At 46.2% G+C, this 20,020-nt stretch overlaps 1 protein-coding gene across 1 annotated transcript; it reads left to right on the forward strand.

Annotated features, from left to right (window-relative positions):
- The first annotated feature begins 4,001 nt into the window (after window positions 1-4,001).
- ING2 (inhibitor of growth family member 2) lies at window positions 4,002-8,562 on the forward strand. The gene is made up of 2 exons (XM_077477283.1): window positions 4,002-4,463; window positions 7,754-8,562. Exons 1-2 carry the CDS (start codon window positions 4,067-4,069, stop codon window positions 8,422-8,424), a joined length of 1,068 nt encoding a protein of 355 aa, XP_077333409.1. The 5' UTR covers window positions 4,002-4,066; the 3' UTR covers window positions 8,425-8,562.
- Window positions 8,563-20,020: the final 11,458 nt, after the last annotated feature.

Below are 20,020 nucleotides of genomic sequence, written 5' to 3' on the forward strand. Positions count from 1 at the left end.
TGGATGGTGGAATGGTGTGGATGGTGGTGAGGTGTGGATGGTGGGGTGGTGTGGATGGTGGAGTGGTGTGGATGGTGGAGTGGTGTGGATGGTGTGAATGGTGGTGAGGTGTGGTTGGTGGAGAGGTGTGGATGGTGGAGAGGTGTGGGTGGTGTGGATGGTGGTGTGGTGTGGATGGTGGAGAGGTGTGGATGGTGGAGAGGTGTGGATGGTGGAGTGGTGTGGATGGTGGTGAGGTGTGGATGGTGGTGAGGTGTGGATGGTGGTGAGGTGTGGATGGTGGGATGGTGTGGATGGTGGAGAGGTGTGGATGGTGGTGAGGTGTGGATGGTGGAGTGGTGTGGGTGGTGTGGATGGTGGAGAGGTGTGGATGGTGGAGAGGTGTGGGGAGGATGGTGGAGAGGTGTGGATGGTGGTGTGGTGTGATGTGAATAGTGGTGAGGTGTGAATGGTGGGGTGCTGTGGATGGTGGTGAGGTGTGGATGGTGGTGAGGTGTGGATGGTGGAGAGTTGTGGATGGTGGAATGGTGTGGAAGGTGGTGAGGTGTGGATGGTGGGGTGTGGATGGTGGGGTGGTGTGGATGGTGGAGTGGTGTGGATGGTGGAGTGGTGTGGATGGTGTGAATGGTGGTGAGGTGTGGTTGGTGGAGAGGTGTGGATGGTGGAGAGGTGTGGATGGTGGTGTGGTGTGGATGGTAGAGAGGTGTGGATGGTGGAGAGGTGTGTATGGTGGAGTGGTGTGGATGGTGGTGAGGTGTGGATGGTGGTGAGGTGTGGATGGTGGTGAGGTGTGGATGGTGGGATGGTGGAGAGGTGTGTATGGTGGTGAGGTGTGGATGGAGGGGTGGTGTGGATGGTGGAGTGGTGTGGATGGTGGAGAGGTGTGGGTGGTGTGGATGGTGGAGAGGTGTGGATGGTGGAGAGGTGTGGGGAGGATGGTGGAGAGGTGTGGATGGTGGTGTGGTGTGATGTGAATAGTGGTGAGGTGTGAATGGTGAGGTGCTGTGGATGGTGGTGAGGTGTGGATGGTGGGGTGGTGTGGATGGTGGAGAGGTGTGGATGGTGGAGTGGTGTGGATGGTGGTGAGGTGTGGATGGTGGAGATGTGTGGATGGTGGAGAGGTGTGGGTGGTGTGGATGGTGGAGAGGTGTGGATGGTGGGGTGGTGTGGATGGCGGAGTGGATGGTGGTGAGGTGTGGATGGTGGAGTGGATGGTGGTGAGGTGTGGATGGTGGAGTGGATGGTGGTGAGGTGTGGATGGTGATGAGGTGTGGATGGTGGTAAGGTGTGGATGGTGGTGTGGTGTGGATGGTGGTGTGGTGTGGATTGTGGGGAGGTGTGGATGATGGGGTGGTGTGGATGGTGGAGAGGTGTGGATGGTGGAGAGGTGTGGATGGTGGAGAGGTGTGAATGGTGGAGTGGTGTGGATGGTGGTGAGGTGTGGATGGTGGAGTGGTATAGATGGTGGTGAGGTGTGGATGGTGGAGTGGTGTGGATGGTGGAGTGGTATGGATGGTGGGGTGGTGTGGGTGGTGGTGAGGTGTGGATGGTGGTGAGGTGTGGATGGTGGTGAGGTGTGGATGGTGGGGTGGTGTGGATGGTGGTGAGGTGTGGACGGTGGAGAGGTGTGGACGGTGGTGAGGTGTGGACGGTGGTGAGGTGTGGACGGTGGTGAGGTGAGGACGGTGGTGAGGTGTCGATGGTGGTAAGGTGTGGATGGTGGAGAGGTGTCGATGGTGGTGAGGTGAGGATGGTGGAGTGGTGTGGATGGTGGTGAGGTGTGGGTGGTGGTGATGAGGTGTGGGTGGTGGAGTGGTGTGGATGGTGGTGAGGCGTGGATGGTGGAGAGGTGTGGATGGTGGAGTGGTATGGATGGTGGTGAGGTGTGGATGGTGGAGTGGTATGGATGGTGGTGAGGTGTGGATGGTGGAGTGGTATGGATGGTGGTGAGGTGTGGATGGTGGTGAGGTGTGAATGGTGGAGTGGTGTGGATGGTGGTGGGGTGTGGATGGTGGTGAGGTGAGGATGGTGGAGTGGTGAGGATGGTGGTGAGGCGTGGATGGTGGAGTGGTGTGGATGGTGGAGAGTTGTGGATGGTGGAGTGGTGTGGATGGTGGTGAGGTGTGGGTGGTGGTGAGGTGTCGATAGTGGTGAGGTGTGGATGGTGGAAAGGGGTCGATGGTGGTGAGGTGAGGATGGTGGGGTGGTGTGGATGATGGAGAGGCGTGGATGGTGGTGAGGTGTGGATGGTGGTGAGGTGTGGATGGTGGTGAGGTGAGAATGGTGGAGAAGTGTGGGTGGTGGAGTGGTGTTGGTGGTGGTGAGGTGTGGATGGTGGGGTGGTGTGGATGGTGGAGTGGTATGGATGGTGGTGAGGTGTGGATGGTGGTGAGGTGAGGATGGTGGTGTGCATGGTGGTGAGATGAGGATGGTGGAGAGGTTTGGATGGTATGGGTGGTGGTGAGGATGGTGGTGTGCATGGTGGTGAGGTGAGGATGGTGGGGTGGTGTGGATGGTGGAGAGGTGTGGATGCTGGAGTGGTGAGGTGTGGATGGTGGAGTGGTATGGATGGTGGTGAGGTGAGGATGGTGATGAGGTGTGGATGGTATGGATGGTGGTGAGGTGTGGATGGTGGTGTGCATGGTGGTGAGGTGGGGATGGTGGAGAGGTGTGGATGGTGGTGAGGTGAGGATGGTGGAGAGGTGTGGATGGTATGGATGGTGGTGAGGTGAGGATGGTGGTGAGGTGTGGATGGTATGGATGGTGGTGAGGTGAGGATGGTGGTGAGGTGTGGATGGTGGTGAGGTGAGGATGGTGGTGAGGTGAGGATGGTATGGATGGTGGTGAGGTGAGGATGGTGGTGAGGTGAGGATGGTGGTGAAGTGTGGATGGTGGTGAGGGGAGGATGGTGGGGTGGTGTGGATGGTGGAGAGGTGTGGATGGTGGGGTGGTGAGGTGTGGATGGTGGTGAGGTGTGGATGGTGGAGTGGTATGGATGGTGATGAGGTGTGGATGGTATGGATGGTGGTGAGGTGTGGATGGTGGTGTGCATGGTGGTGAGGTGTGGATGGTGGAGAGGTGTGGATGGTGGTGAGGTGAGGATGGTGGAGAGGTGTGGATGGTATGGATGGTGGTGAGGTGAGGATGGTGGTGAGGTGTGGATGGTATGGATGGTGGTGAGGTGAGGATGGTGGTGTGCATGGTGGTGAGGTGGGGATGGTGGAGAGGTGTGGATGGTGGTGAGGTGAGGATGGTGGAGAGGTGTGGATGGTATGGATGGTGGTGAGGTGAGGATGGTGGTGAGGTGTGGATGGTATGGATGGTGGTGAGGTGAGGATGGTGGTGAGGTGTGGATGGTATGGATGGTGGTGAGGTGAGGATGGTGGTGAAGTGTGGATGGTGGTGAGGGGAGGATGGTGGTGTGCATGGTGGTGAGGTGAGGATGGTGGTGAAGTGTGGATGGTGGTGAGGGGAGGATGGTGGTGTGCATGGTGGTGAGGTGAGGATGGTGGTGAAGTGTGGATGGTGGTGAGGTGTGGATGGTGGAGTGGTATGGATGGTGGTGAGGTGAGGATGGTGGGGTGGTGTTGATGGGTCCTGGCATGCTCATCTTGAAGCCTACACTCTATACGAGCCTGCAGTGTAGGTTTTCCCTGTAATGTGTATAGAAATCCCTCCCACATCCAGAGTCAGTGAATGTTTACACACAGCTTTCGCCCAGGATGTACATCTTCTGTAATGAAATAGAAGAATATGACCGTAGCGTGAGCCCCTCAGAGAGGCCTGAACCCGCTGTGTCTCCTCACACACACGGGGTGGGTCGCCCAGAAAACTTTGAGGCCCAGACCAGCTCGTAGCTCGCACACCAGCACTGAGTTCTCCTCCAAGCGGAAGAGTTAATGCTGGGGGGGGGGGGGCGTGACCTTGCTTCAGACAGACCCCGCCCAAGTGGATCGCCACGCCTCATTTCGATCCACTAGCCCAATGAACGCGAGCTGGGGGAAATGCGGGAAAATCCGAACACAATAAAAGCGAGAAAAAAAGGGGCGTCCTGCCTTATAAGGCGATGTGCACGCATGCGCAGAACATGAGCTCGGTCCGCCGGGTTCCAATTTGGAATGCGGCCCCGGAGATAGAGCTCAGGGGAGAGGAGCAGCAAGAGCGACGGGACCGGAGCGCCCCACAACTCCGCCCTTCCTCCGAGCTGAGGAGTCAGCCCCCCGGATCCCGGAACTTTGCTGGATGCTCTGATCACGGGACCATGTTAGGGCACCAACAACAACAACCGCCAGCACCGGCGCCACCGAGCAGCTTCTACTACTCCCCGGGAGGGAGCGGAGGGGGGCTGGAGGAGAGCCAGCTGGTGACCTATGTGGAGGAATACATGGAGTGTATGGAGACTCTACCTATGGACATCCAGAGGACCATCTCCGTCCTACGGGAGATCGACACCAAGTACAGAGGTAGGTGAGCCGACACACGTGGCCGGGGGTCCCCCTCCTCCATACAAGGGGGCATCGCCTACTATAGGGGAACGTGCGGCATTCCTGTACTGCTGGAACCCCCGACACTCGCCCTCCTGTCTAGGTGTCACTCCTGAGTCTTGGTCAGCCATTTTGGAAGCTGGAAGTGTGGTAGCACTACAGGTCTCAGCACGCCGTGTGCTGGGGGTTTTATTGATGGCCTGTGTGTACTATTACTGGCTGTGCTGGAAGACTCAAAAAGGGGTTTATAGATTGTCTGTGTATGACTGGGAGCGCACCATGGCCGTGTGTTACATTGTACCACCTCTTCTATACTGTGTGATGGCTGGATACTGACAGAGGCGTCACTTCCGAGGCGGGGCTCTGTCCAGGAACACCCGCCCCCTGACGTGTCCCGCCTCCTCTGGGAGGAGCCTGCATACCACATGGATAACGTCATGTCACCCACACCCGGGCCTGACATGGCCCGCCCACTCTATACACGGCAGCCTATGGATACACTTGGGACACGCCCCCTCTCCCCCTCGGGGCATGTCACTTATAGATCCTTGTGTCATCTCTTCATCTAATGCGCACACAGCAGCTGGCCGCCCCTGTTTATATGTAGCTTGTTATTGCTGTGTGTCCTGCCCGACTCTTTAGGCCTTGTGCATAACGCAGAAAGAAATACAGATTGAGAAATATATAGAGATGTAGCTAGATCTCTGTGTGTGTGTATATATATATATATATATATATATATATATATTACACACACACACACTTTTTTTTTTTTCCTCGGATCTGACCACAGTTGCATTGTTATCTATGGGGCTGTGCACACTGCTATGTATAATGCAGATAGATGTGTTCTCACCCCTAAAGGTTACGTTTGCCTTTTAACAAATGCAAATATTTTTGCAGGTAAAACACAGAAGCCTGCTGGGTATTGCACCCGTGATCATTGGCTTGTGGGATGTGCACTCCCCCCTCCGGCTTTGTCTGTACCTCTCTATGGCCTTTCTCAGCACGTTTGTAGTTGAAGCTACAAGTCGGTGTACTGTGGTGGCAGGCAGGACTTGGGGGAGGTGACCCCCCACCAGCTGTTGCAGAGAAAGGGGAGGGTAAGAGTTGGGGGGCTTTGGTACCATGTTACTCCATAAATACAAGTGTAACGTATTCAAAGGGTGAACTTGTCCTTTTTAAAATAGGACATTTTTAGACCTTTTACACTGATACAAAAAAATCCCCCTTTTTTTTTTCTAGGCATACAGGGTTTTGTTTTGTCACTGAAGTAAATAGAGACCATTGTTCTTAATATGTCTGTACACACAGATTTGTGAACATGCGTGGCATATAGATCAGCAAAAAGGGGGGGGGGGGACCCTGCATTGCTGGGCAGTATTTTTGCAAATATACATGCAAATACGTGAGTACAACACCATAAAATCTAGAACACACAATTATAATACAGCCTATCCTCACATTTTTATGCAGAAATTTTCTACTGTTAACACATCAGCACCATATACAAGTACCCTTGCATCGGAGAGCAGTGTGTGTGTGTGTGTGTGTGTGTGTGTGTGTGTGTATATATATATATATATATATATATATATATATATATATATATATATATATATATATATATATATATATATATATATATATACATACACACATACACACATACACACATACATATATAAAATCTCTCTCACACAATGTGACATCAAATATTGTAACAACCGCCATTGTATTCTCTAGGTCAGTGATAGCAAAACTTGGCACTCCAGATATTTTGGAACTATGTTTCCCATGATGCTCAGCTACAGTGTGCTTGAGCATCATGGGAAATGTAGATCCCAAGCATCTGGGGTGCCAGGGTTCACCATCACTGCTCTAGGGTCTCTGCTAAAAAGAAAATATAGGATGTTTGGGGGTTCTATACTGATTTTAACAAGTGTCAAAAAAAGGTTTAATCTTTAATCACATATACTGCTGGTGGGCGGCTCTTTTGTACAAAAAGAAATACCTGTATGCCATTTTCTGTAGATACAGGGCGTGTGGCTCAGGAGCTGATGCCTGTGCCCGGCGGCTGCAATGTACTGTACTTTTCCATTCAAGAGGAGTCGATCTAATGATCAATTCTTCTCGAACGGGAATATTGGAAAATGTCATGTTTGATCAGCACTCTGCAGTGCTATTCAGTGTATTCTGAGAGCAGAGGAGTGCCCACTATCAAACTACAATAGCACAACGGGGAGGATTCTTCCATCCACCAACTGTGGAAGGGGGAACCTGTTTGTTTTGTTTTACTATAACATTAATACTTGTGAATTGTAGTGCATACTTACAAGAGAACCGTTATGGCAATGCCCCTTTTTGTATATTTTATTGTACAAGGCCTCTGTCCTCTAACAGTTCAATTATGTGTTAAAAGGACTGGTGTGTACATGCTAAACCCAATCTCAGGTTTGACATACAACGTTGTATGGTTGGCATTAGACATGAGGAAGAGACTTCCTTATGGGGGGGAGCAAGTGACCTGCCTGGATGGAGTGTACGAGTTGCAGTGGCAGGTTGCCAGGCCCTAAGACAGTCATTTGTGGTAGGAGAGAATGTCATCAACCCACTGTAAGCTTATTTGCCACAGCCACCATCACATTCAAAGTTTAGATTCCACTTCTTCTACAGTTTATGTATGAATGTACTTGAATTCAAAGTATAGTTCATCTTTTGAAAAGAAAATACATGCACCCCCATTGATACAAGTGATCTATATTTTGCATTGAGGTCTGCGGGGCATTTTAGCTACGATCAGTGCAATGAGTGGGTTCCTGCTAACCCTTAAATTTCCCCCACTCCTTGTCCCCCTCAGCCCTTGTTCTGTATAGAGGTGGGGACCTACTGTTGCAGGGCTGAATGAAGTAAACCCTGGCCTACAAGTGAGGTGACTTAACCAAACTTTTACTCCATTGAGATCTACAAGTTCCTCTACCATGGTGACAGATGATACTTGTAGTCTTCCCATCCACAGAATCTTGTGAATGGATGGCACAATTATGTGGGCCATGCAAAGCCCTTTTTGAATTCGGACATGTGCTACAGGAAGAAAAACTGTGATTTAGGTAAGTAGGGGGTGGTTTAAGGTTCTGGTTTGGGGAACGTGACAGTGTTTAATTTTGTCATAATGTACGCCTATTCATAACATCTTTATCATGTGTAATTTTTTGTAATGCTTTATAGATCTGCATCCTTAGATATTTATTGTTTTTTTTCATCTGCAGAGGCGCTAAAGGAGATTGATGAGGTCTCGGAGAAGCATTCGAATGAAAGTGATCCACACCAAAAGAAGCGTTTACTACAGCAACTTCAGAGAGCTCTTATCGTGACCCAGGAACTGGGCGATGACAAAATTCAGCTTGTCACACAGGTGCTGGAATTGGTAGAAAATAGGACTAAGCAGATTGATGCCCTTGGCAAAGGCTTTTTTGAGCCAGATGAAGGTGAAAAACCTTCTTCAGAAAAGTCCAAATCTGAATCCAATACAGCCGAGCGCTCTACTCGGAGACCTCGCAGGCAGCGCAATAGCGAGAGTCGGGACTTGTGTCACATGGTCAATGGAACAGATGATGGTGATGAACCACCAAAGGAAAAGAAGGCCAAGTCTTCCAAGAAGAAGAAACGAACCAAAGCCAAGCAGGAAAGGGAGGTGTCTCCGATTCCTTTTGTCGTTGATCCCAATGAGCCAACATACTGCTTGTGCAATCAAGTGTCCTATGGGGAGATGATAGGATGTGACAATGAGGAATGTGCCATAGAGTGGTTCCATTTCTCCTGTGTTGGACTTACCTATAAACCTAAGGGCAAATGGTACTGTCCTGACTGCAGAGGGGACAATGAGAAAACCATGAACAAAAACACAGAAAAAACAAAAAGGGACCGGAGGTCAAGATAATATTATTTTTATTTTTTTGTGGGTTTCTTGTATAGTTTTCTGGACTTTTTTTTTCTTTTTGTATGTGGGAACAATGTTTTAGGTATAAGTGATACTAATTTTATTAGCATTGCAATATTAAAATTTGTTATGACTGTAGTTATATGTTGTCTTTGTAAGAGTCTCTTTAGGGTAAGCACACAAAGCATTGCAGTCAGCTAGTGAGTAAACCACTAACTATTTAATCAAAGTAAAATGTTTGCACAATATGGTGGTCTGTGCAGCACCAGATTGGAGAACAGTGAACATTAGAACGCAAAGCTTAAAGTGGATGTAAACCTTCACATATACACAGTGAACAGCCTCAGATGATACACAGAGATTAAACAAATCTCTCTACGTCATTTTTACATGTATATCTGCCGTCTTCAGCTTTATATATTCTTTAGAAAGTGCACATTGTGTGTTAGATTTTCTCTTCCTGCTCAGCACTGGGTGGATTCTTGGCATAAAGCCAAGACAGCTGATTGGTGGAAAGGCACACACCCCCTATCTACATAGGCTGAGACTTGCAGAGTTGTGCTGTGACAAGTCAAGCTCTCTGCTAATCTCTTTATAGCAATCTCCCACAAGACAAATTTCAGGCTGTTTTTATCTTGGTTGAGGGAAAACTTATCAGAAGTTATCATGCTGAGCAACCAAACAGCAGAAAGACACAGGACTTATTGCCTTGGAGGGAGATAGGAAAATACTACAGATATGTGCTTGGGTCAAATTTCATGAATCGGGTTTACATCCGCTTTAAACTCCTATAATACTTATATTTTGCTTTCTTTGGCTTCAGTGACTTGGAAAGCACTGAAGCCAAATACTGCAAGCGACAACCAATTTCTGAGAAGGCAATGGCGGCCTGCATATTTCTCTCAGGTCTTCTTCAAGGGCATGCTTCAATGTTTTATTGGGCAAAAAAAACTGACCGCCAGGCCAGCCTGCAAAGAATAGCATAATTACCTGCCTATCTCCATCTGTGTCAAGCAGCGGCACTAAATTGCTGATGACTTTTCAGCATTTAGCACACTTGGGTGTGTCCCATGATTGGTCTCATGCCCCCCTATGTGGTTCCCTCACTCACTTCTGAGTCAGTGACACAGGATCCAGTGGATGAACCAGAGCTCGCCGGGGGACCACCTGCATCTGTTGGAAGGTTGATTTCTGAAGATGTCTCAGAATGATTATCTGTAATGTGGGCAGAGCTCTGTGGCATGGGCAGCAGGACAGATACCTTGTCATGCTTTTGTTTGCAGTCTTGTGTTTTAGTTCTTCATACATGGTGATGGTTGCTTTAACACTGGAGTGTCTGTCCTGGGTTTCCCCGCAGTCCTCACTGGCTGCTGATGCTAACCGCCATATCCTAAATCTCCTATAGTGACATGTAGGTCGACAGGAGGAATGGTCGTGCAGCTAGGATTTACATCAAGTACTAGGATTGGTCTGATTTTTCTTTTATATGCAGTGCAATGTCCCAGAAAACTCAGACACAAAGAAATTAGGAATTACACTAATACATATGCACAGCAGATGATTTTACTGGAAGAAAAATGTACAATATGCTTTAGTGAAAGTTCAGCATGCAAAATCAAGTCTGTTTAAAGTGTGATTTCCTTAACTATTTAAGGGACCGCCTCATGTAAATATGTGTCGTTTTTTTTTGAAGAGGGATGTCTCGGTAACGGCAGCAGCTGCTGCCACAACCAAGGTATCCCTCTTTACAGGAGGCGGTCCTGTGTACGATAACGGTGGTCTCCGCGGCGAGTTCCATCTTTCTTCTTCTTTTTTTTTTTTTTTTTCAGTGTAAAAATAAAATCAAGTAAAATAAAGAAGAATTTTTTTTTTAAAACCACCCGCCCAAAAAAAAGTACGCTTGTAAGACCGCTGCTCAAATACGGTGTGAAAAAAAGTATTGCAATGACTGCCATTTTATTCTCTAGGGTGTTAGAAAAAACAAAATATAATGTTTGGGGGTTCTAAGTAATTTTCTAGCAAAGAAAACTGTTTTAAACATGTAAACACCAAATCTGAAAAAGAGGCCTGGTCCTCAAGTGGTTAATGGTAATTGTATAGTATGAGCCAGTATGCATCCTAGTAACTGGTTAAGGAGCTACATCCCAGATGTAGGCGGTAAGGGGGTTGATTTGCTAAAACTGGAGAGCAGTGTTAATTTCGTCGACTAAATTAATATTATTTTATCTAACTAAAATGCCATTTTAGTCAAGACTAAAACTAAATCGAAATTTTGAATTCAAAATCAACACTGGTCTGTAGTGCATGTTCATACCTCCAATAAAATTCGATTTTTTTCACTCCAGTATACGAGTGTGGAAATTGTAGAGCACTGATTCTCAACTAGGGTTCCTCCAATGGTTGCTAGGGGTTCCTTCAATATTGGGAAATTACTGCCTCTCAGATAACTTCCCACTCACAGCATTCATCTTTTTAGTAATCTGTAAGGAGGTAATTCTTCCCAATGACCATAAGTGTAAGGACCATTCTTCCCAATGACCATCACACTAATGTATCATGAGCTGTAGATTTCAAATTTTTAGCAGGGGTTACCTGAGACCAGAGAACTATTTCAAGGGTTCCTCTGTGTTGAAAAGGTTGAGAAAGGCTGTTGTAGAGAAATGTTAACTAATGCATTACAATTTAATTACACCTATTCAATTTTAGACAACTAAAATTAGTTTTAGTCGACTAAAATGTACTGAAGATTTAGTCGACTAAATACGACCTAAAACAACTGCAGAAGACTAAAATGGCACTAAAACTAAAATGGCATTTTAGTCCTAAGACTAACACTAATTCGAAATTTGCTGCCAAAATTAACACTGCTGGAGAGTGTGAAATAAAGTGCAGCTGTGCATGTTAGCCAATCGGCTTCTCACTTCAGCCTGTTCGGTTAAGCTTTGACTTTAAAAAAAAACAAACAAAAAACTGCAAGCTAATTTGATTTCCATGCAGATCTGCATCAGATTTTGCACTGTCCATTTTCAGTAAATTAAAATGGTTGTAAACCCTTACAGACCACTTTGACCTACAGGTTGCACACATGTCCATTTACACCCGCTGCTTCATAGAGGACAATGAAAAGTCCTATCGGGTCTGTCTGAAAAACTGATAGGCAGACCCAATTGGTCTGCTCGTGTGAAAGGGGCATTTACAATGAAGAAAACAATTAGCTACTGCTTAATGAGCACAATAGAAAGGAAAATGTATTTCAAAGGAAAGGCCTTACAGGGTTCAAATGTTATATCAGATCTTTTGTTGGCTTTATAATAGCAGTTGTGCCTATTTCTTTAATGCTAACTTGGAATGGTGAGCTTTAAAGAATAACTCTCAGCAGAAATGTAAAAAGATTATTAAAGAATACGTACACTTCTTTAGCTCTGCTTCCCCTCCACATATCAATACTTGCTGAGATCTGCATCCTTTTGGGGATTGCTTATATCCCTGGCTGCAAGTCTTCTTCAGGCTGTGCTTAGTCCAGGTCTGCCCCCCAATTAGGACAACGGCCCCATAAAGATCTATAGGACTGTAATGTGCAGGTGCAGCCAGCAGAGGGAGCCTTGCAGCTGATAGTTTCACTCTGTGCCCTGAATAGCTGGTGGTGGGTCTTGGCTTAGCTTCAATACACAGGAGAGATGAAGAGTTAGAGTGGTGAAAAATAGAGGGGGTGGGGCTCAGTGCTAGCTGTACATTTTTACCCCAGATTGGGGACAAGTGTTATGTGCACAGCATTCTCTGGGGGATTTATTATTTTTTATTTTTTTTAAATCTTTGGTAAAAGTTCTTTTAAAGCAGAACTAAAGTCTCAGTTTTAAAGACTGCAACTAGGCAGGTTTTTGCACTATCTCTTCTGCAGTAAAATAAACCTACCTGCTCGCAGTCTTTAGAATGTACACGTTCTAGCACAGATCCAGTGTGGTGGGATGACTGAACTCCTGTGCATGCACAAGAGTGAAGTTCGCCCGCACCAGCCAATGAAAAATGGCCTGGCCCAGAAGACGATGACATTGGTGAGGGCTGTCATCTTTGTGTGAACGGTAACTATTGTGGACTTTAAGTGTAAAGCATTGTTCATTATATTATTGCTACCTGGACCATTTACGTGTAAGAGGCCCCTTTCACACTTGTGCGACTTGGGACTGTAAAGTCACATGACAACTCGTACCCTATGATTTCCGAGTATCATTCATATCTGTGTGACTTAAAAGTAGTCCCTGCACCACTTTGGTCTGACTTTAATTTGCCTCGAGGTCCTTAGACCTCAAGATTACACAATCATTGCTTCAAGTCGCGGCAAAAATCGCACAAGTGTGAAAGGGGCCGAAGTAAGATTTTAGAATCTGTGGGATTGAGTTACCACTAGGGTTGCACTGATTTTGGTGTCGATACTGAGTATTTGCACGAGTACTTGTACAAATGCTCTGATACCTGGATACCGTTGTATCGCACTGCAAAGAATCTCATGCCCTTTGAACAGGAAGCGGTGCGATTCCTGTCCAAATTGCATGCAGTTTCCTGCACCACTGCTGTGAACCCAGGCTTGGACTTCAGCATGGGTTTACACAGAAGTGCTGCAGGAAACCGTATGCGATTCAAACAGGAATCTCACTGCACTCCTGTTTGCACAGGGGTCCTGTGTGCCTTCTGTTTCAGGTACAAATTCTGGCCAAAAAATTCGGGCTGGAACGGGGACTCACCGAGCCCCTGCTGTGTGCTGAATGCTGCAGTAGTGTGAGCCCAGTCTTAATGTGACTGTTCCTGCCGCAAGCATACAAGCTTTAAAGTGGTTGTAAACCCTTAGAAACCACTTTGACCTACAGGTAAGCCTAGATTAAGGCTTACCTGTAGGTCCAAGAAATATCTCCTAAGCCTATACGTTTTAGGAGATATTTACAAAAAGACAGTCACCGCTGTCTACGGCGCAGGTGCACTGAGCAGGCTGCAGATCAGTGCGATATGCCGCTCGTGTCGGCTCCCGTGCGCATGCACGGGAGTGACGTCATTGCGGCTCTGGCGAATCACGGCGCCGGAGCAGCGAGCCCCGGAAGTCATACATGGCAGCGGCGAAGATGGAGGACTGCTTCAGGGGCTTCGTTCTCAGGTAAGTTATTCATAATGAGCTAGTATGCTATGCATACTAGCTCATTATGCCTTTGCCTTGCAGTTTGCATTTTTTATATTTTTTTAAATAGCCTTTACGTCCTCTTTAATAATATGGAAATATTTGCACACACTTCAAAATATAGCTGTTTGAGTACTGCAGCCATAGCATTGCCTTGTTTCTCCTCTGACATTATATACCTGTGTATGACATGATTCCATCGTACTGTAGCTGGCTGCACGTTACTGATGGTGTGTGACCCATGCTAATATTATCCATGTTTACGACATTTCTTATAGCCCATATGTAAAGTAATTAATATTAAAGTTTAGTCAGTGTTCCTTTAATAGACACTTTACTCTGTGCAAAACTATTTTATTATAATTGATACTGAGATAACAAATATCTGTCAATAGTATGCATACAACTTGTCATGTGACTATTGATACAACTTGTGTGCCTGCCAAATGAAAGTGGTGTTTTGTTTCTTTTAAAGAAACAACTTTGTGACTGCTAAGGCCCCTTTCACACGGGCGCCTCCGCTTGCTCAGTGGGGATCGATCGCTTCACTGATCCCTACAAAGCAGACGGATGACAAGTCAGTCTCCGCTCATTGTGCAGAGTGGAGATAGACCCAGTCCCGCTTTCCCCTATGGGGAAACTGGATGAAAACAGACGGCCTGCCCATTTTCACCTGATTATATCTGATCCGCCAGATGGATGGAAAATGGGACCACCATCTGTCTGGATTTGGTGGATAGGATCGGATAACGGCGGATGTCAGTGGAAATGTCACTGCTGACAGCCACCCCTCCATAGGGGTGAACAGAGGGTCCAATCAGGTCCGGTCCGCCTGAAAAAATGATAGGTGGACCTGATCGGACAGCCCCTGTGAAAGGGGCCTAACCCATCTGAATATGTGGAAGAGCCCTCTAGTACTGCAGCTCGGAAGCAGGAGGTTTTCTACAAGGGAGAGCTGGGAGGGGGAGGAGTACAATGGAGCATTTTTCAATGACTGTATAAAGATGAATGAGTGCAAGACCCCCTCCCTGTGCTGCTGCCAAGAAACAGCTAGTGCTCTTTTTTACTTTTATATTCTACAGTGTATGAACAATGTGCAAAGGTGCTCAGACACAATCTCTGTTTTCTGACTACACTTAACTGTCAAACTTCCAATTGAGGACTATTTTAATACACATTGTATACCTGCAGAAATTTTGCTTAATTGGGAACAGTTTATCAGTAAAATGTATTCAGACTACAGAAAGATCATATTGATCTTTCTGCAAATATACAGTAGGTTGATTTTCTAAAGGCAAATAGACTGCACTTTTGCAGGTGCAGTTGCTCCAGAGCTTCGTAAATGAGGTAGAGCTCTGCCAACTTCCATCATCTATTCATGTGCAAGCAAAAATTCAATTTTTTTATTTTTTTTGCATGTGATTGGGTATTCATTGTAAAGTGAAGCTTTGCCTCATTCAGTAAGCTCTTGAGCAACTGCCCTTGCAAAGTGCTCAGTCGTTTTGCCCTTAGTAAACCAACCCCAAGTAAGAGGGCCCAATACTATATGGGTTACTGCACATAATCATTAAAGAAGTTCACTTTTTTTTATTTTTTTGCACTTAATATTTTTATTTAACAATATCATATACATGGATTTTACTTTTATACATGTACATGCTTTAGAAACGTTACAGTATCAGCGTTTGTATATACTAAGTAGTAAAGTCAACTAAGAAAGCAAATTAAACTAGAGAAACAAAGTTGGGTCCATCTCATAAAGGTAAGTAACGTTGGATAAATCTACATTAATGGAAGCAATTTAGACATCGAGGGTGACTTAAAAACATAGGATAAATCTACATTAATGGAAGCGATTTAGACATCAAGGGTGACTTCCCAAAGGGTAGAGTACCAGTGGGGGTTATCGTGCCACCATTACAGATGAGCAGTACAAGCTGTGTGGTTGAGCCATTCTGACCACTGTGCGCAGAAGGATTGGCTTTTGCCGTTTTTAACAGAGAACATGAGTTCGTATTGGGTCTGAATGTTGAAGTGTAGCAGAGATGAGGCAAAATCTCTTGGTTCTATGCATTTCCAACTGGAGGCAATCACTTTCTTTGCAGAAATCAAGCTATAAATTATAAAAGGAAGATGTAACTTAGGCCATTCTTCGTGCTGTAGTAGAGGGCCATAGCTGGGTCGGGGGTTTGTTTGTAGCCAGTAATTGTAGAGATGAATTGGAACACCTGCTCCCAAAAGTGCGTGATTTTGGGGCAATGCCACTAGACATGCAAAAGGGAGCCTGTCTCACCACGATTCCTCCAACAGGATAGTGATGTAATTCTGGAAAATTTGGAGATCCGTTGGGGGGTAATAAACCAGTGGTGTACAAGTTTTTTAGGTGCGTTTCCCAGTGTGAGGTACAGTGGGAAATTTTAAGAAGATTATTGCATTGTTTTAATTGAGCAAGACTAAAGGTGCTGGAAAGGTCTAATTCTCAGGATTTCATTGATGGGGTTTTCTCCTGGGAAATGGAAGCTAGGAGTAGTCGGTAGAAGGGTGTAAGAGAAGCATAGGAGAGGACTTCTTGCAGTGAGGTGACTGATTTGAAGATGGATCAATGTGACGAATATGTAGGCATTTGTAAAAGTCTCAATGAGGAAGGTTGTAGCGCTTCTGTAGACCTTCATAGGAGGGTAGATTGGCGCTTACTTGAAGGTGACCAATCGAGTGGACTCCCGCTTTGTGCCAACATTGAAGGATATATCTTCACAGAAGAATTCCAGGATTGTTGCAGGGAGAGATTGTAAGTCAACAGGAGATTTTTTAAGGGTGGCAGAGCAGGAGAGTAGCCAAGATGATATAGTTGCTTGAATTGTATAGAAAGGAGAAAACTGAGATTTGAGTCCAAGAAGGAGCGCACCCAGGAAACATCTGAGCAGTCACCCTATAATGGTTTGTTCTATCTCAGCCCATTGCTGATCTTTCATAGGAGACCACCAGTTGGAGGCTTGATCTAGGAGTACTGCTTAATAATAACCCTTTACATTGGGGACACCCAGACCTGTATAGGATTTGGGCCTATACAGGGTGTTGTTATGAAATCAAGCTTTCCCCCTCCCCCCCCCATATGTAGTTATTGGGGGTGGTTTGCAGTTTTTGTAGATATGAGCCCAAAATAGGTATAGGCAGCTTACGAAAGTGGTATAGGATTGTTGGTAAAATGGTCCTTTTGGTAACAGCTGCTCTTCCTGCCCAGAAGAATTGTGCCTTGGAGAGTTCTTGTGTTTGTTGTTGTATAGTTCACAATTGTGTTTCATAGTTGCTAAATGTTGAGGAGCTAGGTGAAGTCAACTGTATCCCTGATTCCTGATTTGGGGTCCCAGGAGAAGCCAGAAGCTGCTGATAGGTGACTTTTTAGATCAGATGTAGAGCAACAGGAGACTGAATTGTTGTAGTTAGAGACCACCGAGAGGGATGAGTCGGGGTTAGAGAGGAAAATGATGACATCATCAGCTTAAAGTCTTATTTTATGATACATTTCTCCCATATCTCTGAAACAGCCTCTCAGATACACACTGACAGGAAGAGACCATGAACTTCCAGAGTGCTCAAGACCTCAAGGGCTGTTGGTACTTGTAGTTTATTGATTCACAGGGATATGTGAACCAAAGATGGAGCTGTGGGGGTGGAGCTCCGAATGGCCGTGCTCTCTTTAAATTGTGACAGCAGGTGTGGGAAGAAGATCTCTGGCTCCCTACCACAAGGGGGGGGGGGGGGTGTAGCAATGTGAAATGCTGAACATTTTATTCCATAAATATGGGTGTAAAATGTTCAGAAAGGTAAACGTCTATTTTAAAGCTGAACTCCAACGTTCTTTTCACTAGAACTGAATGGAATGATCAGTCTCAGCATCATTCGTACTTCTGCTCTGTTGTCTGCAGATCCTCTGATATTCACACCTACACCTACACCCACACCTACAGGAAGAGTCCAAACCTCGCAGATCACAGCATCTTTCAAAATCAAATGGGAAGCCCCTCCGGGCACAGCCTGTTCTGAAAGCTAGCTGTGCTGCTGCTGGGCAAGATAGAATGGATCATGGTTAGAATTCAATCCTGCCCAGGTAAATATGCTGACCAGTGTGAAGAGGGAGTGTGCCACCCCTCAGATCCCACCCTCTGTGAAGTGATTAATTTATATATAAAGGAAACGCCTTCATAATAATCTCCCATAGCCCTTCCTCTATAGTCTTTCAGTTAAGCCCCGTACACACAAGAGGACTTATGTCTGACAGACTTCCGAAGGAGTTCCGTCGGAGTTCTGCTGGAATTCCGACGGAGTTCTGACAGACTTTTCGGCTGAGCGGACTTGGCCACACACGATCACACTAAACTCCGACGGATTTGAACGTGATGACGTACGACTGGATTCGAATAAGGAAGTTCATAGCCAGTAGCCAATAGCTGGCCTAGCATCGGTTTTAGTCCGTCGGAGTAGCATACACACGAGCGAATTTTTCGAAGGGACCGGGTCCGGCGGAGTTCCTTCGGAAAAATTTGAAGCATGTTCCATATTCTAAAGTCCTTCGGACTTTGGCGAGTCAAAAGTCCGTTGCAGCCCACACACGATCGAATAGTCTGACGGACTCAGTCCGTCGGACTTTGGATGTTGAAAAGTCCGCTCGTGTGTACATCTGCTTTGCAGACTGAAGAGTGATCTGCATTCGTATAACTCTTCAGAGAGCATTTGACAGGTGGTGAGAAGGAGTTGTATCACCTTCTCATCACCTATTTTAACCCCCTAAATGCTGAAGTACTGCACTGCAAACAAGCACAATTGCAGTGTGGCTCCATTCACTAGAATTGGTTGTGTGGCATGCAGTAGTGCCCACCAAGCATAACAGGATGTATAGGTCCCACCACAGCCATGAAGCAGAGTATTGCAGTCATGGCATGTGTTCACCCCCAGCCACTGCTCCCTTCAAGGGGGAGCAGTTGGGGGGCGATAAAACCTTGTGGTTGTGCTGTACACCAATAATTTAAACAAGCCTTAAAAGAGAAGTATGGGTTTGTTTTTGTTTTTTCTCCCATCATACTTATCTAGGTGGATGCAGCATTGGTCCGATGCTGCATCTGTCCCTCGCCGCCTCTTCACTGAGAACCGAGTGATGGCTTGGTTTTCTCAGCTCACTGAGTGGAGAGCTGCTGACTGTCAATCAGCATCTCTCTTCTCTGCTCCCTTCCTGCTCATTGGAGCGCTGAGCTGTGGAGGGGTGTTGGTCCAGGCCCCTGGTGGATCCAGACTTCTCTTGTCGCGATGACGTGGTAGCTGGACTGATTCCTGTGACGTCAGCAGAGAGCGGATGGACTTCAGCCCGCTCTCTGCTGAAAACAGGTCACAGGAGTGCAAAACTCCTGTGACCCGTAGGAGAAGCTCAGGCTGGACTTCTCCTTTTAAGACTGCAATAATTCTAGTATGGTAGTGATCCCTTGCATCTAAGGCCTCATTTACACTTTGTTTAAAATGAGTGAGCATTTCTGCTCACAATAATTTTAGTGTGTTTGGTGTCTACACATACACTTTACAACAACCAAAGATTTGTGTTATTATATGGAGTTTTGTGTGTGTGTGTGCGCGCTCGTGTGTGCAAACACTATATACACATTGGGCCTCTTGCACACAATACTCATGTTTCAGCATCTACTTTTTCAGAAGTTTTTTGTATGCATTTTCACGCATATGCGTTTAGGCAATTTCGCATGCATTTTTGCAAACTTATTCTCACATTCTTGTTCTGCAGTATGTAAATGGACATTTGTGCGCAGTCGTGCGAATGAGGCATAAATTACTGACCAAAAATGCTGATTTTTCTATTTTTTTATTTTTTTTTACTGAATAATGCACGGCAATTGTTTACGGCTGTGTGCATAGGCACATTACAATCAATGTATTTAGCTCAGTAAAAAAAAAAAAAAAAAGCTGTACTGAGCTTTTTCAAGCTGCAGTGTGCCTTCAACAAAGACAATCTGCTGTTTCTCTGTTAAAAAGATTAAGATCAGAGCAGAAAAAGACACGATCATGTGATTAGTTTTATATCTGTGTGCCCTTTATAGCTAGAAAAGCACATTTCCTGTCCAAGAGATATTTGTAAGTTTCCATTTCATACTGTACAGCCCTCTGTTTACTGCAGAGAGGAATGGAGTTTGATTAGTGAGAACAGAATTCCAATACTTTCCTTTCACCACCCACATTAAGGCCCAGAAACACCCACGGTAACCTTAGGACCCACCCATAGCCTGCCCTTGTTTCGTCAGATTAGGCGACCCGTCAGAATATGTAATGAAAGTGACGTTCCATCGCTGCCATTTTGCTACACCCTGCACTCCTCCACAGTAAGGATACACTGAGAAGGGGGCAAGCAGACATCTTGTTACACCCACCGGAGTT

Source organism: Lithobates pipiens, unplaced genomic scaffold, assembly GCF_037356315.1.
Source record: "Lithobates pipiens isolate NorthernLeopardFrog02 unplaced genomic scaffold, aLitPip1_a1.2 Scaffold_13, whole genome shotgun sequence".
In the NCBI taxonomy this organism is placed as follows: Eukaryota; Metazoa; Chordata; class Amphibia; order Anura; family Ranidae; genus Lithobates; species Lithobates pipiens.